At 46.0% G+C, this 19,050-nt stretch overlaps 1 protein-coding gene and 1 long non-coding RNA gene across 2 annotated transcripts in view; both read left to right on the top strand.

Moving 5' to 3' along the window:
• LOC121004845 (alpha-2-macroglobulin-like protein 1) overlaps positions 1-18,548 on the top strand; it is a 113,643-nt gene extending 95,095 nt beyond the window's left edge. Inside the window, exons 25-29 of the mRNA XM_040437237.1 lie at positions 10,705-10,756; positions 12,655-12,738; positions 12,843-13,019; positions 15,555-15,630; positions 18,386-18,548. Coding sequence (XP_040293171.1) covers positions 10,705-10,756; positions 12,655-12,738; positions 12,843-13,019; positions 15,555-15,630; positions 18,386-18,548 — 552 coding nt within the window. The remainder of the gene's footprint in view (positions 1-10,704; positions 10,757-12,654; positions 12,739-12,842; positions 13,020-15,554; positions 15,631-18,385) is intronic.
• LOC121004847 lies at positions 16,015-18,387 on the top strand. The gene is made up of 3 exons (XR_005779833.1): positions 16,015-16,198; positions 17,372-17,776; positions 18,259-18,387. It is a non-coding gene; the product is annotated as an uncharacterized LOC121004847 (long non-coding RNA).
• Positions 18,549-19,050: the final 502 nt, after the last annotated feature.

Below are 19,050 nucleotides of genomic sequence, written 5' to 3'. Positions count from 1 at the left end.
ACAAATGCAAATACGTACCCAACATAGGATTAAGAATTAAAATTATCAGCCCTTACCTGTGCCTGTGGCGGCAGCAGGTCTGAAATCAAATGCAGTCACCGGGAGCAGGCAGTTCCGAGAACAGCCACCGGGGGCCTTCATCGGACTGTTCTCGGAACTGCCCTCTCCCGGTGACCGCATTTGATTTCAGACCGGCTTCCGGCACAGGCACAGGTAAGGGCTTACCTGTGCATCGCCAGACGGGTGAGTCAAGATGGCAGCCTGCATGTGTTCATTGGCGAACACCGCGAACTGACCATCACTGACCATAATCACATTTTAACCAGTCCAAGACTGGGCCATTTTTTCCCTTTCTAGACCAGACACATTTCCTATATTTTTTTTTCCAGTACATGCAGCTTTGAAAGCAATAACTGATATATATATATATATATATATATATATATATATACAGTACAGACCAAAAGTTTGGACACAACTTCTCATTCAAAGAGTTTTCTTTATTTTCATGACTATGAAAATTGTAGATTCACACTGAAGGCATCAAAACTATGAATTAACACATGTGGAATTATATACATAACAAACAAGTGTGAAACAACTGAAAATATGTCATATTCTAGGTTCTTCAAAGTAGCCACCTTTTGCTTTGATTACTGCTTTGCACACTCTTGGCATTCTCTTGATGAGCTTCAAGAGGTAGTCCCCTGAAATGGTATTAACTTCACAGGTGTGCCCTGTCAGGTTTAATAAGTGGGATTTCTTGCCTTATAAATGGGGTTGGGACCATCAGTTGCATTGAGGAGAAATCAGGTGGATACACAGCTGATAGTCCTAATGAATAGACTGTTAGAATTTGTATTATGGCAAGAAAAAAGCAGCTAAGTAAAGAAAAACGAGTGGCCATCATTACTTTAAGAAATGAAGGTCAGTCAGTCAGCCGAAAAATTGGGAAAACTTTGAAAGTAAGGGCTATTTGACCATGAAGGAGAGTGATGGGGTGCTGCACCAGATGACCTGGCCTCCACAGTCACCGGACCTGAACCCAATCGAGATGGTTTGGGGTGAGCTGAACCGCAGAGTGAAGGCAAAAGGGCCAACAAGTGCTAAGCATCTCTGGGAACTCCTTCAAGACTGTTGGAAGACCATTTCAGGGGACTACCTCTTGAAGCTCATCAAGAGAATGCCAAGAGTGTGCAAAGCAGTAATCAAAGCAAAAGGTGGCTACTTTGAAGAACCTAGAATATGACATATTTTCAGTTGTTTCACACTTGTTTGTTATGTATATAATTCCACATGTGTTAATTCATAGTTTTGATGCCTTCATAGTCATGAAAATAAAGAAAACTCTTTGAATGAGAAGGTGTGTCCAAACTTTTGGTCTGTACTGTATATATATATATATTGTAGGAGAGTCCCCGGAATAATAATGGACGGACGATACGTGCCACCAGAGGTCCTGGCCTCGGTGGAGTAAGAACCGGATCATTGCGGTTACAGCGGCGAATGCTGCTGGCGCAGCGTGTCCGGGCCGGTTTTTACTGGGAACAGGTAAAGAGTTGGGGGGGTGCCTGTTCCCCACGGCCAGCCCAGGTTTTTGGTGGAGCTGGGCCTTTAAAGAACCCAGCCTGCTGATGATGGGGGTGGGGTGTGTCTTGCTGTGCTGGAGATTTCGACAGACAGAGTCAGTGCTGGAGGAGGAGAGTCTGGGCGCAGCACACATTGAAGGATAGTCCTGGGACCTGTGGTGCTACGAGCCGAAGTGGCTCTGGCCTGAGGGAGACAAAGGCAGGTAGCCTACAAGCCTGCAGAAACTGCTGTGGTCTGTCCAAAACAAGGTGACTCAAACCTGCTGTTTATTTTTTCTATGGAAGGACTTTTGTTCTATGCACTATGTGGATATGCACCTGTCTGGTCTGCACATTGCCTGTTATGCCTTTGGTGTAAATAAAGTCACGGTGAACCACAAAGACTGTCTGTGATTGTCTCAATACTGCCGCCGCTACCGTGGCCTACCACGAGCACATCCCCACAATTGGTGGCTTGGAGCGGGCCTTCCTGCAGTGAGGCAGGCCTGAGGCAAAAGTTGTGTTGGACTGCATGTCATATATCAGGCCTGCAAGTTTTATGGTTCCTGACAAGATGGAGGAGGCCATTAAGCACCTGATTCAGAGTAATGTACAGCAGCAACAGGCATTGCAGGCTCAGAGGGAAAATAATGAGCTACAGCAAAAAAGACACGAGGAGGCTATGTGTGCACAGCAGCAAACAAACAATCTCCTAATGCAGCAGCTGGTAGCCATGCAAGAGTCGGTGCGAACATCCCTGCAAGGAGTTTCAACCGCAACAACCCCGACTGTGTCTACCGCCAGGGATAAAGTCCGATCCGCCCTGAGGAAAATGGGTCCGGAAGATGATATAGAGGCGTTCCTGACGGTGTTCGAAAGAACCGCGGAGCAAGAGAGGCTGCCATTGGAACAGTGGGCCGAGGTGGTGGCGCCTTTTCTGGTGGGGGACGCACAAAAGGCCTATTTTGACCTCAGCCGCGATGAGGCCAAGGACTATGAGAGGCTAAAAAGTGAGGTGTTGGCCAGGTTGGGGGTAAACACCTATGTGCGAGCGCACAGGGTGTATCAGTGGGTGTTTGCCGAGTCCCGACCCACCCGGTCACAAGCCTATGACTTACTTCACCTAGTAAAAAAATGGCTTTAGCCTGAAATATTGAGCCCTTCTCAGATGGTTGAAAGGGTCGTGGTCGACAGGTTCGTGCGTACCCTCCCGAGAGCCATACAGCGCTGGGTGGGACAAGGCGATCCAGGCAACCTGGAACAACTGGTTAGCCTGGTGGAGAGGTATATGGCCACTCAGAATTTGGTGCGGGACTTAGCGGTACTACCGAAGTCACGTCAGCCCCCGTTGCCGACCCGGGATCCTGAAAAAGGGATCCCACCTCATAAGGAGGGGAGTGGATCTCCAGTCCGTGGGAGGAATACCCTGGGGAGGAGGGAGGCTGCGAGGATCAGATGTTGGCATTGTCAGGGTTGGGGACATGTGGCAGCCAACTGCCCTAGGGCATCCGAACCCATGGACTGCGGGTTCGCTCGCCGGTCCTCTTTTTATGCCCAACCGGTGTATATAGCTGACCCCCTGCTGGCTGCGGACACCCCTCCGTTGTGTGATGTTGTTGTCAATGGTCACTCCGTGCAGGCCCTGCTGGACTCTGGGAGCCTGGTAACTCTGGTCCATGAATCGCTGGTAACGGAAAAACTCCCAGATAGGCGAACCCTTACCATTGTCTGTATACATGGGGATCGCCGGGAGTATCCCACCACTAAGGTTACCCTGGCGGTGTGTGGGAAGGAGGTACCACATGTCGTCGGAGTGGGGAGACGGCTCCCCTATGCCGCAATATTGGGAAGGGACTTTCCCCTGTTCTGGACTTTGTGGAGGAACAGGTTGCCTACCTGTGGGGAAGAAAAATGTCCGGGTCCCAAGCCCGAGGACCCCGAGGCAGGGGCCCCAGCTATAGGGGTCACCGTAGGGGAGGTAGAGTGTAACCCTGACCGGTTTCCCCTAGAAGTATTGGCGGGTGAGACAGTAGAAAGTTCGTCTATCCTGGATCTGGGGGTACCCCGAGAAACCTTCGGGACCGCACAGCTCCAGGATTCGACGTTATTGCGGGCTAGAGAAGGTGTGTCGGTGATTAATGGCGTTGCCCAGCGTCCCGGCGCCGATACCGTATTTCCTCACCTGGCCTATAACCAGGACCTGTTATATAGGGTAGACAAGGTGAGGCAGGAGGTGGTGGAACAACTGGTGGTGCCCCAGCCTTACCGGCGAATGGTCTTGGATTTAGCGCATGCGCATGTGTTGGGTGGTCATCTGGGGGTTAAGAAAACGCTGGAGCGAATTCTACAACGGTTCTATTAGCCTGGGATTTATGAGGAAGTCCGGAGGTTCTGTCAGTCCTGTCCAGTGTGTCAGGTGACTAGCCCCCACCCTCAGTATCGCAGTCCACTGGTACCTATGCCCATTATAGAGGTGCCCTTCGAAAGGATCGCCATGGATCTGGTAGGCCCCATTATTAAGTCAGCCCGAGGTCACCAACACATACTGGTAGTGTTAGACTATGCCACTCGCTATCCAGAGGCGGTCCCATTGCGCCATACGTCGGCCAAGGTAATAGCTAAAGAGCTTATGAGTATGTTCGCCCGGGTGGGGATACCAAAGAAGATTCTGACGGACCAGCGGACACCCTTTATGTCCAAAATAACAAAGGAATTGTGTAAGCTATTAAATATAAAACACCTGCACACGTCCGTCTACCATCCCCAAACCGATGGGTTAGTAGAACGTTTAATAAGACCCTGAAGTCCATGCTAAAAAGAGTCGTGGCTAAGGACGGGAGAGATTGGGACTTACTGTTGCCCTATGTTTTGTTTGCGGTACGGGAAGTGCCCCAGGCGTCCACGGGGTTCTCGCCCTTTGAGTTGTTATATGGGCGACATCCCCGTGGACTACTGGACATCGCTAAGGAGGCATGGGAGCAACAGCCTACGCCTCATAAAAGTGTGATAGAACACATAAGAAAAATGCAGGACGGAATAGGGGTCGTGTTGCCGATCGTCCGGGAGCACATGGAAGCGGCACAACTGGCCCAGAGTCGGGTATATAACCGGTCCGCCCGGGTAAGGACATTTCACCCGGGTGAGCGAGTTCTTGTACTCATGCCCACGGTCGAGAGTAAATTCCTGGCCCGGTGGCAAGGACCCCATGAAGTTAAGGAGAAAGTGGGCCCAGTTGATTACAGGATATACCAGCCAGGGCGGCGGAAGCCCGAACAGGTATATCATGTGAATCTACTAAAACCTTGGAGAGACAGAGAGAATTTGTTTGGAGACAGCCCGCCCTCTGTCTGGACGGCAGGGAGTGACCCGGGGTCACCAGGTGTTCTGGAGAACGCCGCTGGGGTGACGATAGGGGACGGACTGTCGACCAAACAGGCACAAGAGGTGAGAGAATTCGTTAGTCGGAATAGGGACGTATTCTCTGACCTTCCTGGACGTACCACCTTGATCGAACATGACATTGTCACCGAGCCCCGGGTGAAAGTCCGCCTAAGACCATACCGAGTACCGGAGGCTCGGCGACAGGCCATATCGCAGGAGGTAAGATCGATGCTACGTCTAGGGGTCATAGAAGAGTCAAAGAGCGAGTGGGCTAGCCCGATTGTCCTTATTCCCAAACCGGATGGTTCATTACGGTTCTGTAATGATTTTAGGAAATTAAATGAGGTATCAAAATTTGACGCCTATCCCATGCCTCGGGTGGACGAGTTGATAGAGCGGCTGGGAAAAGCCCGGTATTTTTCGATCCTAGATCTCACGAAGGGCTACTGGCAGGTAGGAGAGTCCCCGGAATAATAATGGACGGACCAGGGCTGGGACAAGGCCATTTGGTGCCCAGGGCGAAGATGGCAAACTGCGCCCCCCCCCCCCCCCCCCCCCCCCCGTTTTTAAGAAAGAATCAATGTTGTTTCAAAACAAGAATATACTTAAAGCAATAGAACAAAGGACTGTGGGACTTTGAAAGTCACAGACACTATAAAGTTCCCCCCCATCATCATGTGCCAGTATAAAGTCCCCCCCATCATCATGTGCCAGTTTTGTAATAAGCCCCCCCAATGTGCCAGTAACACTATTGTAAAAAAAAAACCAAAAAAAAACCACTTATACTTACCTAAGTGTCAGCGATGCGATGCAGCCTCTTCCTGTGTCCCACGCTGTAATGTAAGGCTCAGGCGGCACGATGACGTCATTGCGCCGGCCTCTGATAGGCTGCCGGCCTAGTGCCTGCAGCCAGGGGCGTACATAAAAATCACTGGGCCCCATAGCAGGAATCTAAATTGGGCCCCCATTCCCCTTTTATAGCCCCTCCCTTTGTTCCATGAACTATTCTTGCTGCTGCGTTTTATAATTTATGCCATCAGGGCCGGAATGGGATTACAAAACAGCCCTGGCACACAAAAGAGGTATAATAGATGCAGATGTATATTATATACAGCAGTGTACAGTTATGTGAGGTACGCGGTATAATAGATGCAGTGTGTACAGGTATATAGTATATTCCCTAGTGTTCTGATATGTGAGGTACAGGGTATAATAGATGCAGTGTGTACAGGTATATAGTATATACAGCAGTGTACTGATATGTGAGGTACGGGGTATAATATATGCAGTGTATACAGTATATACAGTAGTGTAATATGTGAGGTACGAGGTATAATAGATGCAGTGTGTACAGGTATATAGTAAATACAGCAGTGTATTGACACCTCGTACCTCACATATCAGTACACTGCTGTATATACTATATATCTGTACACACTGCATCTATTATACCTCGTACCTCACATATATAGTATATACAGAAGTGTACTGATATCTGTACACACAGCATCTATTATACCTCATACCTCACATATCAGTGCACTGCGGTATATACTATATATCTGTACATATTGCATGTATAATACTGTGTAATATATGCAGTGTGTGTGCATGTATGTGTGTGTATATATATATATATATATATATACAGAGCAGTGTATTGATGTGACACATAGAAGGTATAATACTGTAGATGCAGTGTTTATAGAAATATGTGGTCAGTTATGCATTATAGTCACTGTGAGGTACATGAGGTAGTGGTAACTGTCTGAAGTAGTATACATGAGTGAGCAATGAGTAAAAACAGGGCATGGAGGGGGGGGGGGTAAATGATGAAAAGTGGAGGACCTCCTCTTACCTCTCCATTCCAGTCTGTATGGATCAATACAGAGCTGCTTGTGAACTTTTAATACTTGCTGTTAGGGGTTGAAGGACCTGTGATGATGTCATCACAGGTCCTGGCAGATGTACCTTTGAAACCTAGGAACTACACCATTTTTGGTGCAGTTCCTTTGCTAGATTCTGCAGGACCTGTGATGTTGAAGATGATGTCATCACAGGTCCTGGCAGATGCACTGTTCTAACCTGGGAACTACACTTTACACTGTGCAGTTCCCTTACAGGACCTGTGATGACATCATCAAAGGTCCTTTAGCTTTAGAAAGGTAAACAGGAGTAATTAGGGGGCGGGGCCTCTCCTCCACTTCGGTGCCTGCCTGCAGCCTATCAGAGGAAAGGGAAGGGACACGCCTCTCCCTCCCCTGCACCTCCGCTGGCACAGACAGTTTACAATGGAGATGAGCGCAATGGAAGCGCTCATCTCCCTGTGCCCGGCGGCGGCTGCTCACTTGGGGGGGGGGGGTCATTTTAGTTGGGGGGGCACATGGGGGGGCACAGCATGATGTAGGGGGGGCCGTGGCTGGCACTTCACCTGCGCCCCCCTCCTGTCCGCAAATGGTAGCGCCCAGGGCACCCGCTCCTTCGGCCCCTGCCTTGTACCGGCCCTGTGACGGACGATACGTGCCACCAGAGGTCCTGGCCTCGGTGGAGTAAGAACCGGATCATTGCGGTTACAGCGGCGAATGCTGCTGGCGCAGCGTGTCCGGGCCGGTTTTTACTGGGAACAGGTAAAGAGTTGGGGGGGTGCCTGTTCCCCACGGCCAGCCCAGGTGTTTGGTGGAGCTGGGCCTTTAAATAACCCAGCCTGCTGATGATGGGGGTGGGGTGTGTCTTGCTGTGCTGGAGATTTCGACAGACAGAGTCAGTGCTGGAGGAGGAGAGTCTGGGCGCAGCACACATTGAAGGATAGTCCTGGGACCTGTGGTGCTACGAGCCGAAGTGGCTCTGGCCTGAGGGAGACAAAGGCAGGTAGCCTACAAGCCTGCAGAAACTGCTGTGGTCTGTCCAAAACAAGGTGACTCAAACCTGCTGTTTATTTTTTCTATGGAAGGACTTTTGTTCTATGCACTATGTGGATATGCACCTGTCTGGTCTGCACATTGCCTGTTATGCCTTTGGTGTAAATAAAGTCACGGTGAACCACAAAGACTGTCTGTGATTGTCTCAATACTGCCGCCGCTACCGTGGCCTACCTCGAGCACATCCCCACAATATATATATATATATATAGGTGATGTGTACAGTATAAGTGCTGGCAGGTGTGTATATCCCACCCAGTTACCTCAGCTGGGTGAGATAACTGAATTCCAGAAAGCTGCAATAGTTTCAGCAAAGTGTAGTTTGCTGAGACAGTTTTGTCTAGATCAGGGATCAGCAACCTTCGGCACTCCAGCTGCTGTGAAACTACAACTCCCAGCATGCACAATTACTCTGCTATTCTTGTAACTCCCATAGAAGTAAAAGGAGGATTCTGGGAGTTGTAGTTTCAGAACAGCTGGAGTTCCGGAGGTTGCTGATCCCTGGTCTAAATGTTGTTCTGGACTGGATTTTATGTGGAATGGGGATAGGTTTGGTAGTGGGATCTGCCAGTCCTCACCCTTCCACTACATGTATTGTCTTTTGCCAGAGGTGATCGCAAAGTGAGGCCTGCTGCTGTAATCAGGAGGGATAAAACAACCCTCTGTGCATGGCCTGGAGGGAGAAAGGCTGAGGAATCCTGAGAGGCTCTGTGTGGTCTCAGCCAGAAGGGCTGAGGGGTCACAAGGCTTTGTAAAGCCTGAAGTTTGTGGGGCCCAGCGACGCCTACTGAAAGAGGTTCGCACGGTCAGAGTCGAAAGGACTTCTGGACCATCTCCCCCAAGGGTGCTGGTGTGGTCACAGCCTGGAGGCTGCTGGTCCATATATGGCTGAGGAAGATGGATCTAATCCCGTGTGTGAACGGCGTTTTATAGGTGAGGCAGAGACAACACGTGTATTAGGTAGAGCCCAGACGGGCAGGTGTTTATTTTCGATGTTTATGTGTGTGATGGTGCTGAAGTGCCAAAATAAAGCACCTTTTGGACTTGAACCCCATTTTCAGAGGAGAAGTCTGTGATTTCGACCCCCTGAGAGAGAGTGATCACTTAATATATATATATATATATATATATATATATATATATATATATATTGTAGGGGTTTTGCTCTAGTAGGCGGGCGGTAGCGGTGGCAGTACAGAGGCTCAGGAGACAGGCTTTGTGTCCAAACCGTGCTCTTTTATTCACTCCAGTGCGTCACATCAAAAACTGTGCAGTTCACACAATAGCAATGTTCAGAAACCCCACCTCCCACAATGGAGCCCCAAACGCTGCAGGCGTCTCGGTGCCTGTTCACACAGTCTCTCCCACCAGTGATCAGTACTACACTTTGTCGTGGGGCAGGTTCGTCCAAGTTCATGCAAGGTATACAGGTCACGTGTCAGCCTGGACAAGGGATTGGCTCCGGCCACAGGATCCCTTCTTTTGGTCCTTCTCTGCGCCTGCCTCAGTTGTGCAGTCTTTGTTAGACGGAGCGGACTACAGAGCTCAGCCCGACCCTCCAATCTGCCTCCCATGCCTACGGGGTGTAAGCTCCAGTCGTTCTAAGTGCCCAAGCCGTACGTACACGGACGTGTGAATGGACCCTCATAGTAAAATTATTAAAGGTTACGTTTTTTCTTCATGTATATTCCAATGGATTACCTTCCTTGTACAATGTTATAATATAATTTCTATGTTAGAAAGTATATTATAGTGCATTTGTATTGTGCGGCAGTTGTGTGTGGTTCTGCTGCGATACTGCAGGTTTATAGAGGGACAAGCGTTATTGGAACAAATAATTTCTACTAGTGTGATATACCAGTCGTCCCCCCCAAAAAACTGATTGAAGCAGGGTGTTATATACCAATATACTTTCTTTATAGTGCATTTGGGTACTGTATAGTGCATTTGCGCGTACGCGAAAATTATATTGCCGATATTTTGCATTGAAAAAAAATTATGAATGGAGATCGCAAATTCGAATAATACATCAGGCGTGTCACTGTCCATGTTTTGGGATTATTTGTGCACTTCCAGTAATTATTTCTTGGCTGCAAATATGAGCTGAAGGTTTTTCAGGTTCGACTGCCATTAAAATGAATGGGACCCGCCGCAAACTTGCGGTTCACGAACATTTGATCGTGTTTGCGCATTCGCGAACCGTCCCGGCAGATGTTCGTCCATCACTACTGTATAATGGCAATTTGGATCCCCAGTCAGTGCAGCAAGGTGTAATAGGATTGTCCCTATTACCAGGGCCGGTTCCAGGTTCATGTGGGCCCTTGGGCGATAAAGACACTGTGGGCCCCCTTGTGGTATTTTGCACAAATTACTAAGCAATGAAACTGCAGTGGGGTGTCATACTGTTTTGAGTGGGCACTGGGGTACAATTTACTGTATGCGGGTCACTGGGGGTAATTATACAGAATAGGGGGCACTGGGGGTCATTATAGTCTGTGAGGGGGCCAAAGGGGTCATTATACTGTATGGGGTGCTACTGGGGTCAATTGAATGGGGGCACTGGGGGTCATTATACTGTATGGTTGAGCTCTGGGGGTCATTATACTGTATGGAGGGCCATTGGGATCACAATACTGAAAGGTGGGCACTGGGGGTCATTATACTGTATGGGGGGGCACTAGGGGTCATTACAGTATAATTCCTTCCCAGTGACCCCCTCACACTGTCTTTAGTACAGTCTGGAATAGAACAATTCACCAAAAAATTTCTCTGCTGAAATACAGTGGGCCAAACATATATGATCTGTACTGCTTATAAAATGTATTGTTCTTTTTTAGCAAAAAGGATACGAAGAGGAGATTGCACAGACATTCCTTATTTTACCATCAGGTAATCATAAACCAAAACATAAACAGGAACAGTAACAAATGTCGAGCATCCAGGATGTTCATGTACCTGTTCACAGCCATTCATGACCAGACATATAGTCTTCTTTTTTAGGCTACTTTCACACTTGCGTTCAGAGCGGGTCCGTCTGGTATCTGCACAGACGGATCCGCTCCTGTAATGCAAACGCTTAGATCCGTTCAGAACGGATCCGTTTGCATTACCATGAAAAAAAAAAAATGTTCATGATAATGCAAACGGATCCGTTTTGACTTTACATTGAAAGTCAATGGGGGACGGATCCGTTTGAAAATTGAGCCATACTGTGTCAACTTCAAACGGATCCGTCCCCATTGACTTACATTGTAAGTCTGGACGGATCCGTTTGCCTCCGCACGGCCAAGCGGCCACCCGAACGCTGCAAGCAGCGTTCAGGTGTCCGTCTGCTGAGCGGAGGACAAACGCTGCCAGACTGATGCATTCGTTTGGGGCCGCTTGTGAGAGCCTTCAAACAGAGCTCACAAGCGAACACCCAAACGCTAGTGTGAAAGTAGCCTAAGTACGAGCTCCTGCAAAAGCCAGAATTTTTGTTGGTTCCTCTATGTAATTCATTTTTGCACCTTTTTCGGTGATACAAAAGGCTTTATTTGTATGTCATTGTTTTTTTTAGCTTTTTTTACAAAATGTTTTAATACATGAGAAAATCTAAAACAGGGAAAACAAAAAAAATCTATTTTTCAAATTTTTTCTATATTAATTTTTTTTTTTAATAGTACAAAATACAACTGAAATATGAGATATATATATATATATATATATATATATATATATATATATATATATATATATATATATATATATATATATATAATACTTATTAACATACTTACCAACTCTACAGTTGATAAATTAGGGACGTGCCCCCAGAAATGCGCCCCCCCCCCCCCCAAACAGTGTGGAACTACCCATATACTTAAGTCTATTTTCAGCCTGAATTTGCAGGGACTGAATATTGGGGATTGTTCTTGCAAATTCTGGATTTTTACCAACTATGCACCTGGCGATAGTGAAGACGGGGACAGTAGTAAACCATCTCTGCCTTCTCTTGGGGATCACTGGGCCTGGCTGTGACTGATATCAAGCTCCTTGCTCCTGCAGCTGCAAACTCTGCAAGGATGTTCATAAAGTTATACGTTAACAGATATGTATGCCAGAAAATTTCCAAATGTCCATGCCATACATACGGTAGAACACAAATGTGGTGTTCTCTTAGACTAAGATTTTTTACAGTTAATCCTTTAAAAGGGTTGATATTGTCATAGTACCATGAACAGTGGAGGCCGGAATGTTAGGCTCAACTCTCGACACAGCTCAACCCTCGACCAAGCTCTTTATCTTCTAGAGCAACATCAGATTCCCACTGACATTGATGGCATACCCTGACAACATGGCCATATCATATGTTTTATTATGGCATATAGTTGTCCTATAGGTGGGCTTCTTACCAGTGGACTCAAGCTATTTGTGTATTACATGGCTGGCCATTGCAGGGGTAAACTCTGTCTGTCTGTGGCTTCCACTTGCACAATTGTCTGCAACAACGCTTCCCATACGAAAGAGGTTGTGTATGATGTGACAATATAGATTCTTTACAGAAAGTAATACATTTATGGTTGCAATGTATGTTCTATGTATATCAGGGAAAGAAATGAATGGGGCACATTGGGAGTTACAGTTTTAATACAGCTGGAGTGTCAGTGGTTACTGGGCCCCTGATGTACATAGTAATATAGAAACATCAGATAAGTGAGAACCTTGCATACCCTCAGCAAGTCATTGGGGGTGAAGGGGGGAAGAGCACAACTAATTTCTAACTTTTGGTTTATCTCTGTTTTTGTAAGACAACCATGAGGGAATTGCTATTAACATCAATACTCCAAAGAGACTAGTACCCGACTCTGAACGTGCCCACCTCATAATTCAGGGTGAGTAATCTTCAGTGATCCCTGGGAAATCTCACCTTATACTGGAGTACAATACTACATTATTTTATTTTTCTGCGGGAATTATTTATAACATGTTTTACCAGGTGATATCATGGCCAATGTTGTAGCTAACTTGGACGATGTCCACCGGATGCCTGAAGGATGTGGAGAGCAGAACGCAGCAAAGATATTAAGATATGTGGTCACACTGAACTATCTCGAGAGCATACATGAACTAACACCTGAACAAAAAGCCAAGTCTCTAGAATTTTTGGCTGAAGGCGAGTGACATGGTTGAATATGATGCAATTATTAATTAATTATATCATTATGAAGTAAGTGTTATGATTTCCATTCCTCTGCTATTCTTTCTTGAAATATTAGAATACAGTTCCATTCCTACACACTCTGGGCTGATGCAATACCCCAGAACATGGTACTTGCAAATTGTTCTTGATTTGCTGTTATTTTATCTGTTTAAGCTTTGCATTGTATGTAAGTGGCACTGTTTAATTATGCCCTGACTTATCAAAGGGAATTAGCTAACTCCACTGAGGGAGGAGATTTCTAGCTATCCCATGTGAGGGAGGGAGGAGATTTCTAGCTATTGCATCAGCCACTTGAGTTTTAGCTCTGCCTGTGAAACTGACAGATGCTTGTTCATTTCAGCTACAACCTCCTTGTCCAGGATCACAAAGCTGGGCATGCTAGCAAGGTATTCACTGTTTATGGCCAATATGGAGACTTTGCTGCATGTGGAAGGAGTAACTGTTAACAAGACCTTTCGCACTTATATAACTGTTTGACAATCTGTATTCCTCAGTCTGGAAATTGCAGAGCTCGTTGTGAGCTTCTTCCTATGTGTGTGGATGGTTTGTAGTCTGAGACGCTATCTCATTTTTGAGAGTTTTGCATTCCTCTGATCATCTTGGAAAGGTTGCAAAGTGTTAGAAAGAGCTCAGGTTCTACTATTCCTATTATCATCATCATTATTGCTGTTTGCCTATATACAGCTGTTTGGCAGATACTACATTGTGACTTGCCTTGATATCTTTGGATGTACAACAACTTCCATTCTGCACTTTAGAAAAAGAAAGATGTCTATTTTCTACATCCGGACTGGTTATTGACTCCTGCACCATACTCCGGCCATTGCACCCTATACCTCCTGCCTGGCACCTGCACCAAACCTATACCATCATGGGCACCCCAACTTCCATCAGGCAGGAGCGCCAAAATTAGGATGTGCCCTGAGGGAATTGGCGTGAGGATTGCCAATGTGATTGACTGTACAGCCAGAGCCACTACAACTCCCATCGTCTGCTCTGCTTCTTTGGGGCTTAAGGCACTTACAGTATCAGAAGGTGTTCAGACACACCATATTGACAATGCAATGATAACACCTAGTTGTAAATGTATTCATGCATTTTCAGGAGGGATAGCAGAGAAATGGTACAGTGCTCTGACTCTGTTCAGCCAAGGCCTCTTTCACACCTCAATGAATCATGAATGTGTCTATGGTCTCTACAGACTGCTCACGTACCCAGGGGCGGATTGGCCATAGACCTTACAGGGAAATTTCCCGGTGGGCCAATGCCCAGGGGGCCCCCAGGCCCTCTTCACGGTCGGCCAGTGGAAGTTTTTGGGGATGTATTTTTTGCTGCTGGCAGTATTTAGTGATTGACTGTGGTATTTGGCTCTGTTGGGGTGGTATAATGTGCCACAATATGGTAATGCTGGCCCTGCCTTCCATCAATTTGGACCCAACTACAAAACGGGGCCACTTTTAGTATTTTTTCCAGGGCCACTTTAAGTTCCCAGTCCGCTCCTGCACGTATCCATTGGCTTTTATGTGTGTATTCACGCATCAGTTTTCCATGAACACCATAGAAGCACCTACAATATTTGTCTATGATTATAGATCCCTCACGCACATATAGTCTATTGGTCTATGAAAACCACAAACACAACACAGATGTCCTCCATGTTTGGTCCATGCTGTGTTTTTTTGCAGACTATTGGTAGAAGATTCTCTGGAAAATAATTTTCAGCCTATCAGTGTCTCCGTGAAATACAGATGACACACAGAGGGCACAAAACTGACACAGGGAACAAACATGGATTTGTCACGGACATCTTCATGTATAAACCACTGATCATCTTGTTACGGTTATCATCATGGGCACGGACGTGTGAAAGAGGCCAAATGGTATTAAACTTTATAGGGACACAACCTATTGACAAGGGGAATGGCATTGTCCAGTTGTCAATGTCTCATACATTTCCAGGTAGAATAACAGAGGAACAGAGGTCTGGTGCAGAATTGTTTTAGTGGGAATAAAGATGTCAGGAGAACTGTCAGATCATATTTAACAAAATTGTACGGGTACGACAAGCTTCAGCAGCATAATTCTGTCTTCATTATTAATGTCCTTGCGATTTTGTGGGTTACCCAGTGGTCATTAACAGTGAAGACAGGATAAACAATTTGTCTCTAAATAATTAATATGATGCTGTCGCACCATGTGGCGGTACCATAATAATAGGTTTTTACGCATCATTTTTCTTTCCAAAATTTCAATTCTTGAAGGGGACCTAAACCTTTATTAATGACAGGAAGGTGCAGCAGCACTTCTTCACCGGCCCTTCATCTTTGGCTTTCATCGGCTCTTCTTCAACCTGCATGTGGCATATTACACTTTATATGGATCTGTACTCAACACACAGGGAAAAACGGAGCAGAGCTGGTGAACGCCAAAGGTGAAGAGTGCTGTGAGATGGAGAAAGTCTTCACTGTAATCATGCTTTATCTCCAGGTTATCAAAAACAGCTCACATTAAGGACTGAAAATGGATCCTATGCAATGTTTCATGGGGCTCATGAAGATATATGGTATGTATAAAAATGGGATTGGGAAACCAGCTTTCTAGTATGCTTACATGGGTGAGTCATGTCTGAAAGTGAAATTAATTGTTTTGTGTCACTCATTTTGGTTAGGTTTGGTAAATTCATCAGTTTGAATAAAGTGATATCATTAAAGGGAACCTGTCACCTCCCAAAACCATAGTTTGTGACTGTGACAGCTGGCTTTGCCGAACTCTCAGCATAAGCGCTGTCAGTCCCAGCGAAGGGGCAAGGAAGGGGGTGCGTCTACCGTGACTTAAAGCAAGGAGGCCGCTGCCTCCTTGACTTCAAGCATGTGTGAAGAAGCGCGCCGGGCAGGGGATAAAATAATGTTTTCAGTACTTTTGCTGCATCTACCTTCAGGAGGAAAGGCATCATCAGAAACACACTGCTGGCTACACGCAGGTAATGCTGGCGGCTTGGGATGGTTTTGGGAGGTGACAGGTTCCCTTTAAAGGGGTTGTGCACAGGATTTTATATTGATGACCTATCCACAAGATAGTAGGGTCATTTTCTGTGTAGAGCAGCACTTGTATGTAGAGGAGACACAATATGGGTAATTGTCCAATGTTCATTACATTTATCAACTTTTTGCATATGCACTTTAATGAATGATCAATCATGTTGGATACCAATGGACTTGCATCCGCTGTATGTCTCCTCCAGTGATGTCGTTTTTATCTCCTGCACTATTGTTTTTAATATATACAGTACAGACCAAAAGTTTGGACACACCTTCTCATTCAAAGAGTTTTCTTTATTTTCATGACTATGAAGGCATCAAAACTATGAATTAACACATGTGGAATTATATACATAACAAACAAGTGTGAAACAACTGAAAATATGTCATATTCTAGGTTCTTCAAAGTAGCCACCTTTTGCTTTGATTACTGCTTTGCACACTCTTGGCATTCTCTTGATGACCTTCAAGAGGTAGTCCCCTGAAATGGTCTTCCAACAGTCTTGAAGGAGTTCCCAGAGATGCTTAGCACTTGTTGGCCCTTTTGCCTTCACTCTGCGGTCCAGCTCACCCCAAACCATCTCGATTGGGTTCAGGTCCGGTGACTGTGGAGGCCAGGTCATCTGGCGCAGCACCCCATCACTCTCCTTTATGGTCAAATAGCCCTTACTTTCAAAGTTTTCCCAATTTTTCGGCTGACTGACTGACCTTAATTTCTTAAAGTAATGATGGCCACTCGTTTTTCTTTACTTAGCTGCTTTTTTCTTGCCATAATACAAATTCTAACAGTCTATTCAGTAGGACTATTAGCTGTGTATCCACCTGACTTCTCCTCAACGCCACTGATGGTCCCAACCCCATTTATAAGGCAAGAAATCCCACTTATTAAACTTGAGAGGGCACACCTGTGAAGTGAAAACCATTTCAGGGGACAACCTCTTGAAGCTCATCAAGAGAATGCCAAGAGTGTGCAAAGCAGTAATCAAAGCAAAAGGTGGCTACTTTGAAGAACCTAGAATATGACATATTTTCAGTTGTTTCACACTTGTTTGTTATGTATATAATTCCACATGTGTTAATTCATAGTTTTGATGCCTTCAGTGTGAATTTACAATTTTCATAGTCATGAAAATAAAGAAAACTCTTTGAATGAGAAGGTGTGTCCAAACTTTTGGTCTATACTGTATATACTGTATTATGATGGCTGCCATAGGCTTAATCAATTACTTGGACAAGTAATCATCCCTTGGTTGGGGTATATATCAGATACTGTACAGTACATGCACGTTCTGACACAGTTTGCGATCTGTGGGTTAAAACATCATTATTATGATTGAAGTACCGTATAGATACACATAAAAGTGATAATATGTAAATTGAGAACAATTCCACTTGACAGACGTCCTATTGTATACGTTTACCATGTGTGGCGTTGGTTACCTAGGTAACGTGATGCTTGTGGTGTTGTATGCCGGCTAGATTGACCGGCTGCAAGTGCGCGACCCGATCATGTGATCTGGATGGAGCGAGTGCTTGTAATCACCCTTCACCACCGCTGCAATGGAGACGACGTGTAGTGTAATGAAGAGGAAACAGCGCTCGCATGGAGCTGGTCAGATATTGATGACCTTTAGATATTGTATGTAATATTGTAGATCAACTCCATTTAAAGTGGTTGTGCGGGTTCAGAGCTGAACCCGGACATATCCTTATTTTCACCCAGACAGCCCCCCTGAGGCTAGCATCGGAGCATCTCATGCTCCGATGCGCTCCCTTGCCCTGCGCTAAATCGCTCAGGGCACGGGCTCTTTTGTTTTTAATAACACACTGCCGGCCAGTAACTTCTGCCCGGCAGTGTGTTCGGTGACGTCACCGGCTCTGAGGGGCGGGCTTTAGCTCTGCCCTAGCTGTTTTACTGGCTAGGGCAGAGCTAAATCCCGCCCATCAGTGCCGGTGACATCACCGGGGTTCCTGGCAGCCCCATGGAGAGCCCCGGTACGTCACCGGATCTCCAAGAAATGCCTTTGCCCTGCGCGATTTAGCGCAGGGCAAAGGAGAGCATAAAACTGCTCTGATGCTCAAGTCAGGGGGGCTGCCGGGTGAAAATGGAGGTATGTCCGGGTTCAGCTCTGAACCCGGACAACCCCTTTAAGTACCTAGGGCTAAGCTGCAATGGCACGGATAACCTTTGGATAGGGGTGGCACTGTTGTTGGAAACAAGTTGACAGGTTTTTCTAATCCTGTACCAGTCCTTTAAAAATGTTTAATGCTCTTTTTCAGGCTAACGGCATTCACAATCAAGTCTTTAAGTGCTGCTCAGAAGTACATCTACATAAATGAAAACCACATTCAACAGGCTGTGAAGTGGCTGCATAGCAAGCAATGCCTGATGGCTGCTTCAGAACCGATGAAAGTTACTTCAACAACTACTTTGATTAAATAAAGATTTCAAATATATATTTTTTATCCCACGTGGGTGGAGGCTAAATTTACACAGTGGTGCGAGGAAAAGTGGAGCAGTTGCCCAAAGAAACTAATCTGATTTTAACTTTTATCCTTAAATTGGTTGCTATTGGTGACTGTTCCACTTCTCTTTTGCACCAGTTTTGATACATTTCCCACATTGTTTACAACTAACATAGTAACATAGTACATAGTACATAAGGACGAAAAAAGACATTTGTCCATCCAGTTCGGCCTGTGATCCTGCAAGTTGAACAGTGAAATTCCAGAATATTACAAAGCAGCAAGTGGTTCCATATAGAAGTGCATGATCATTGGCACCAGAGTTGGCTATACTATACAATTAGGACTACATAACAGTACTGTCGATTGTATTTGCCCCAGCTCTTGTATGTAGGGGGATGGCATACGTGACAAGGCAGTCCGTGGTTCAACCATGAAGATGTCCGTAAAGGGTCCATGTGTCCCTTTTTTGCCCCCCA

The sequence above is a fragment of the Bufo bufo genome, chromosome 6 (genome assembly GCF_905171765.1).
Source record: "Bufo bufo chromosome 6, aBufBuf1.1, whole genome shotgun sequence".
Classification (NCBI taxonomy): domain Eukaryota; kingdom Metazoa; phylum Chordata; class Amphibia; order Anura; family Bufonidae; genus Bufo; species Bufo bufo.
This window is presented reverse-complemented; position numbering and strand designations above follow the sequence as displayed.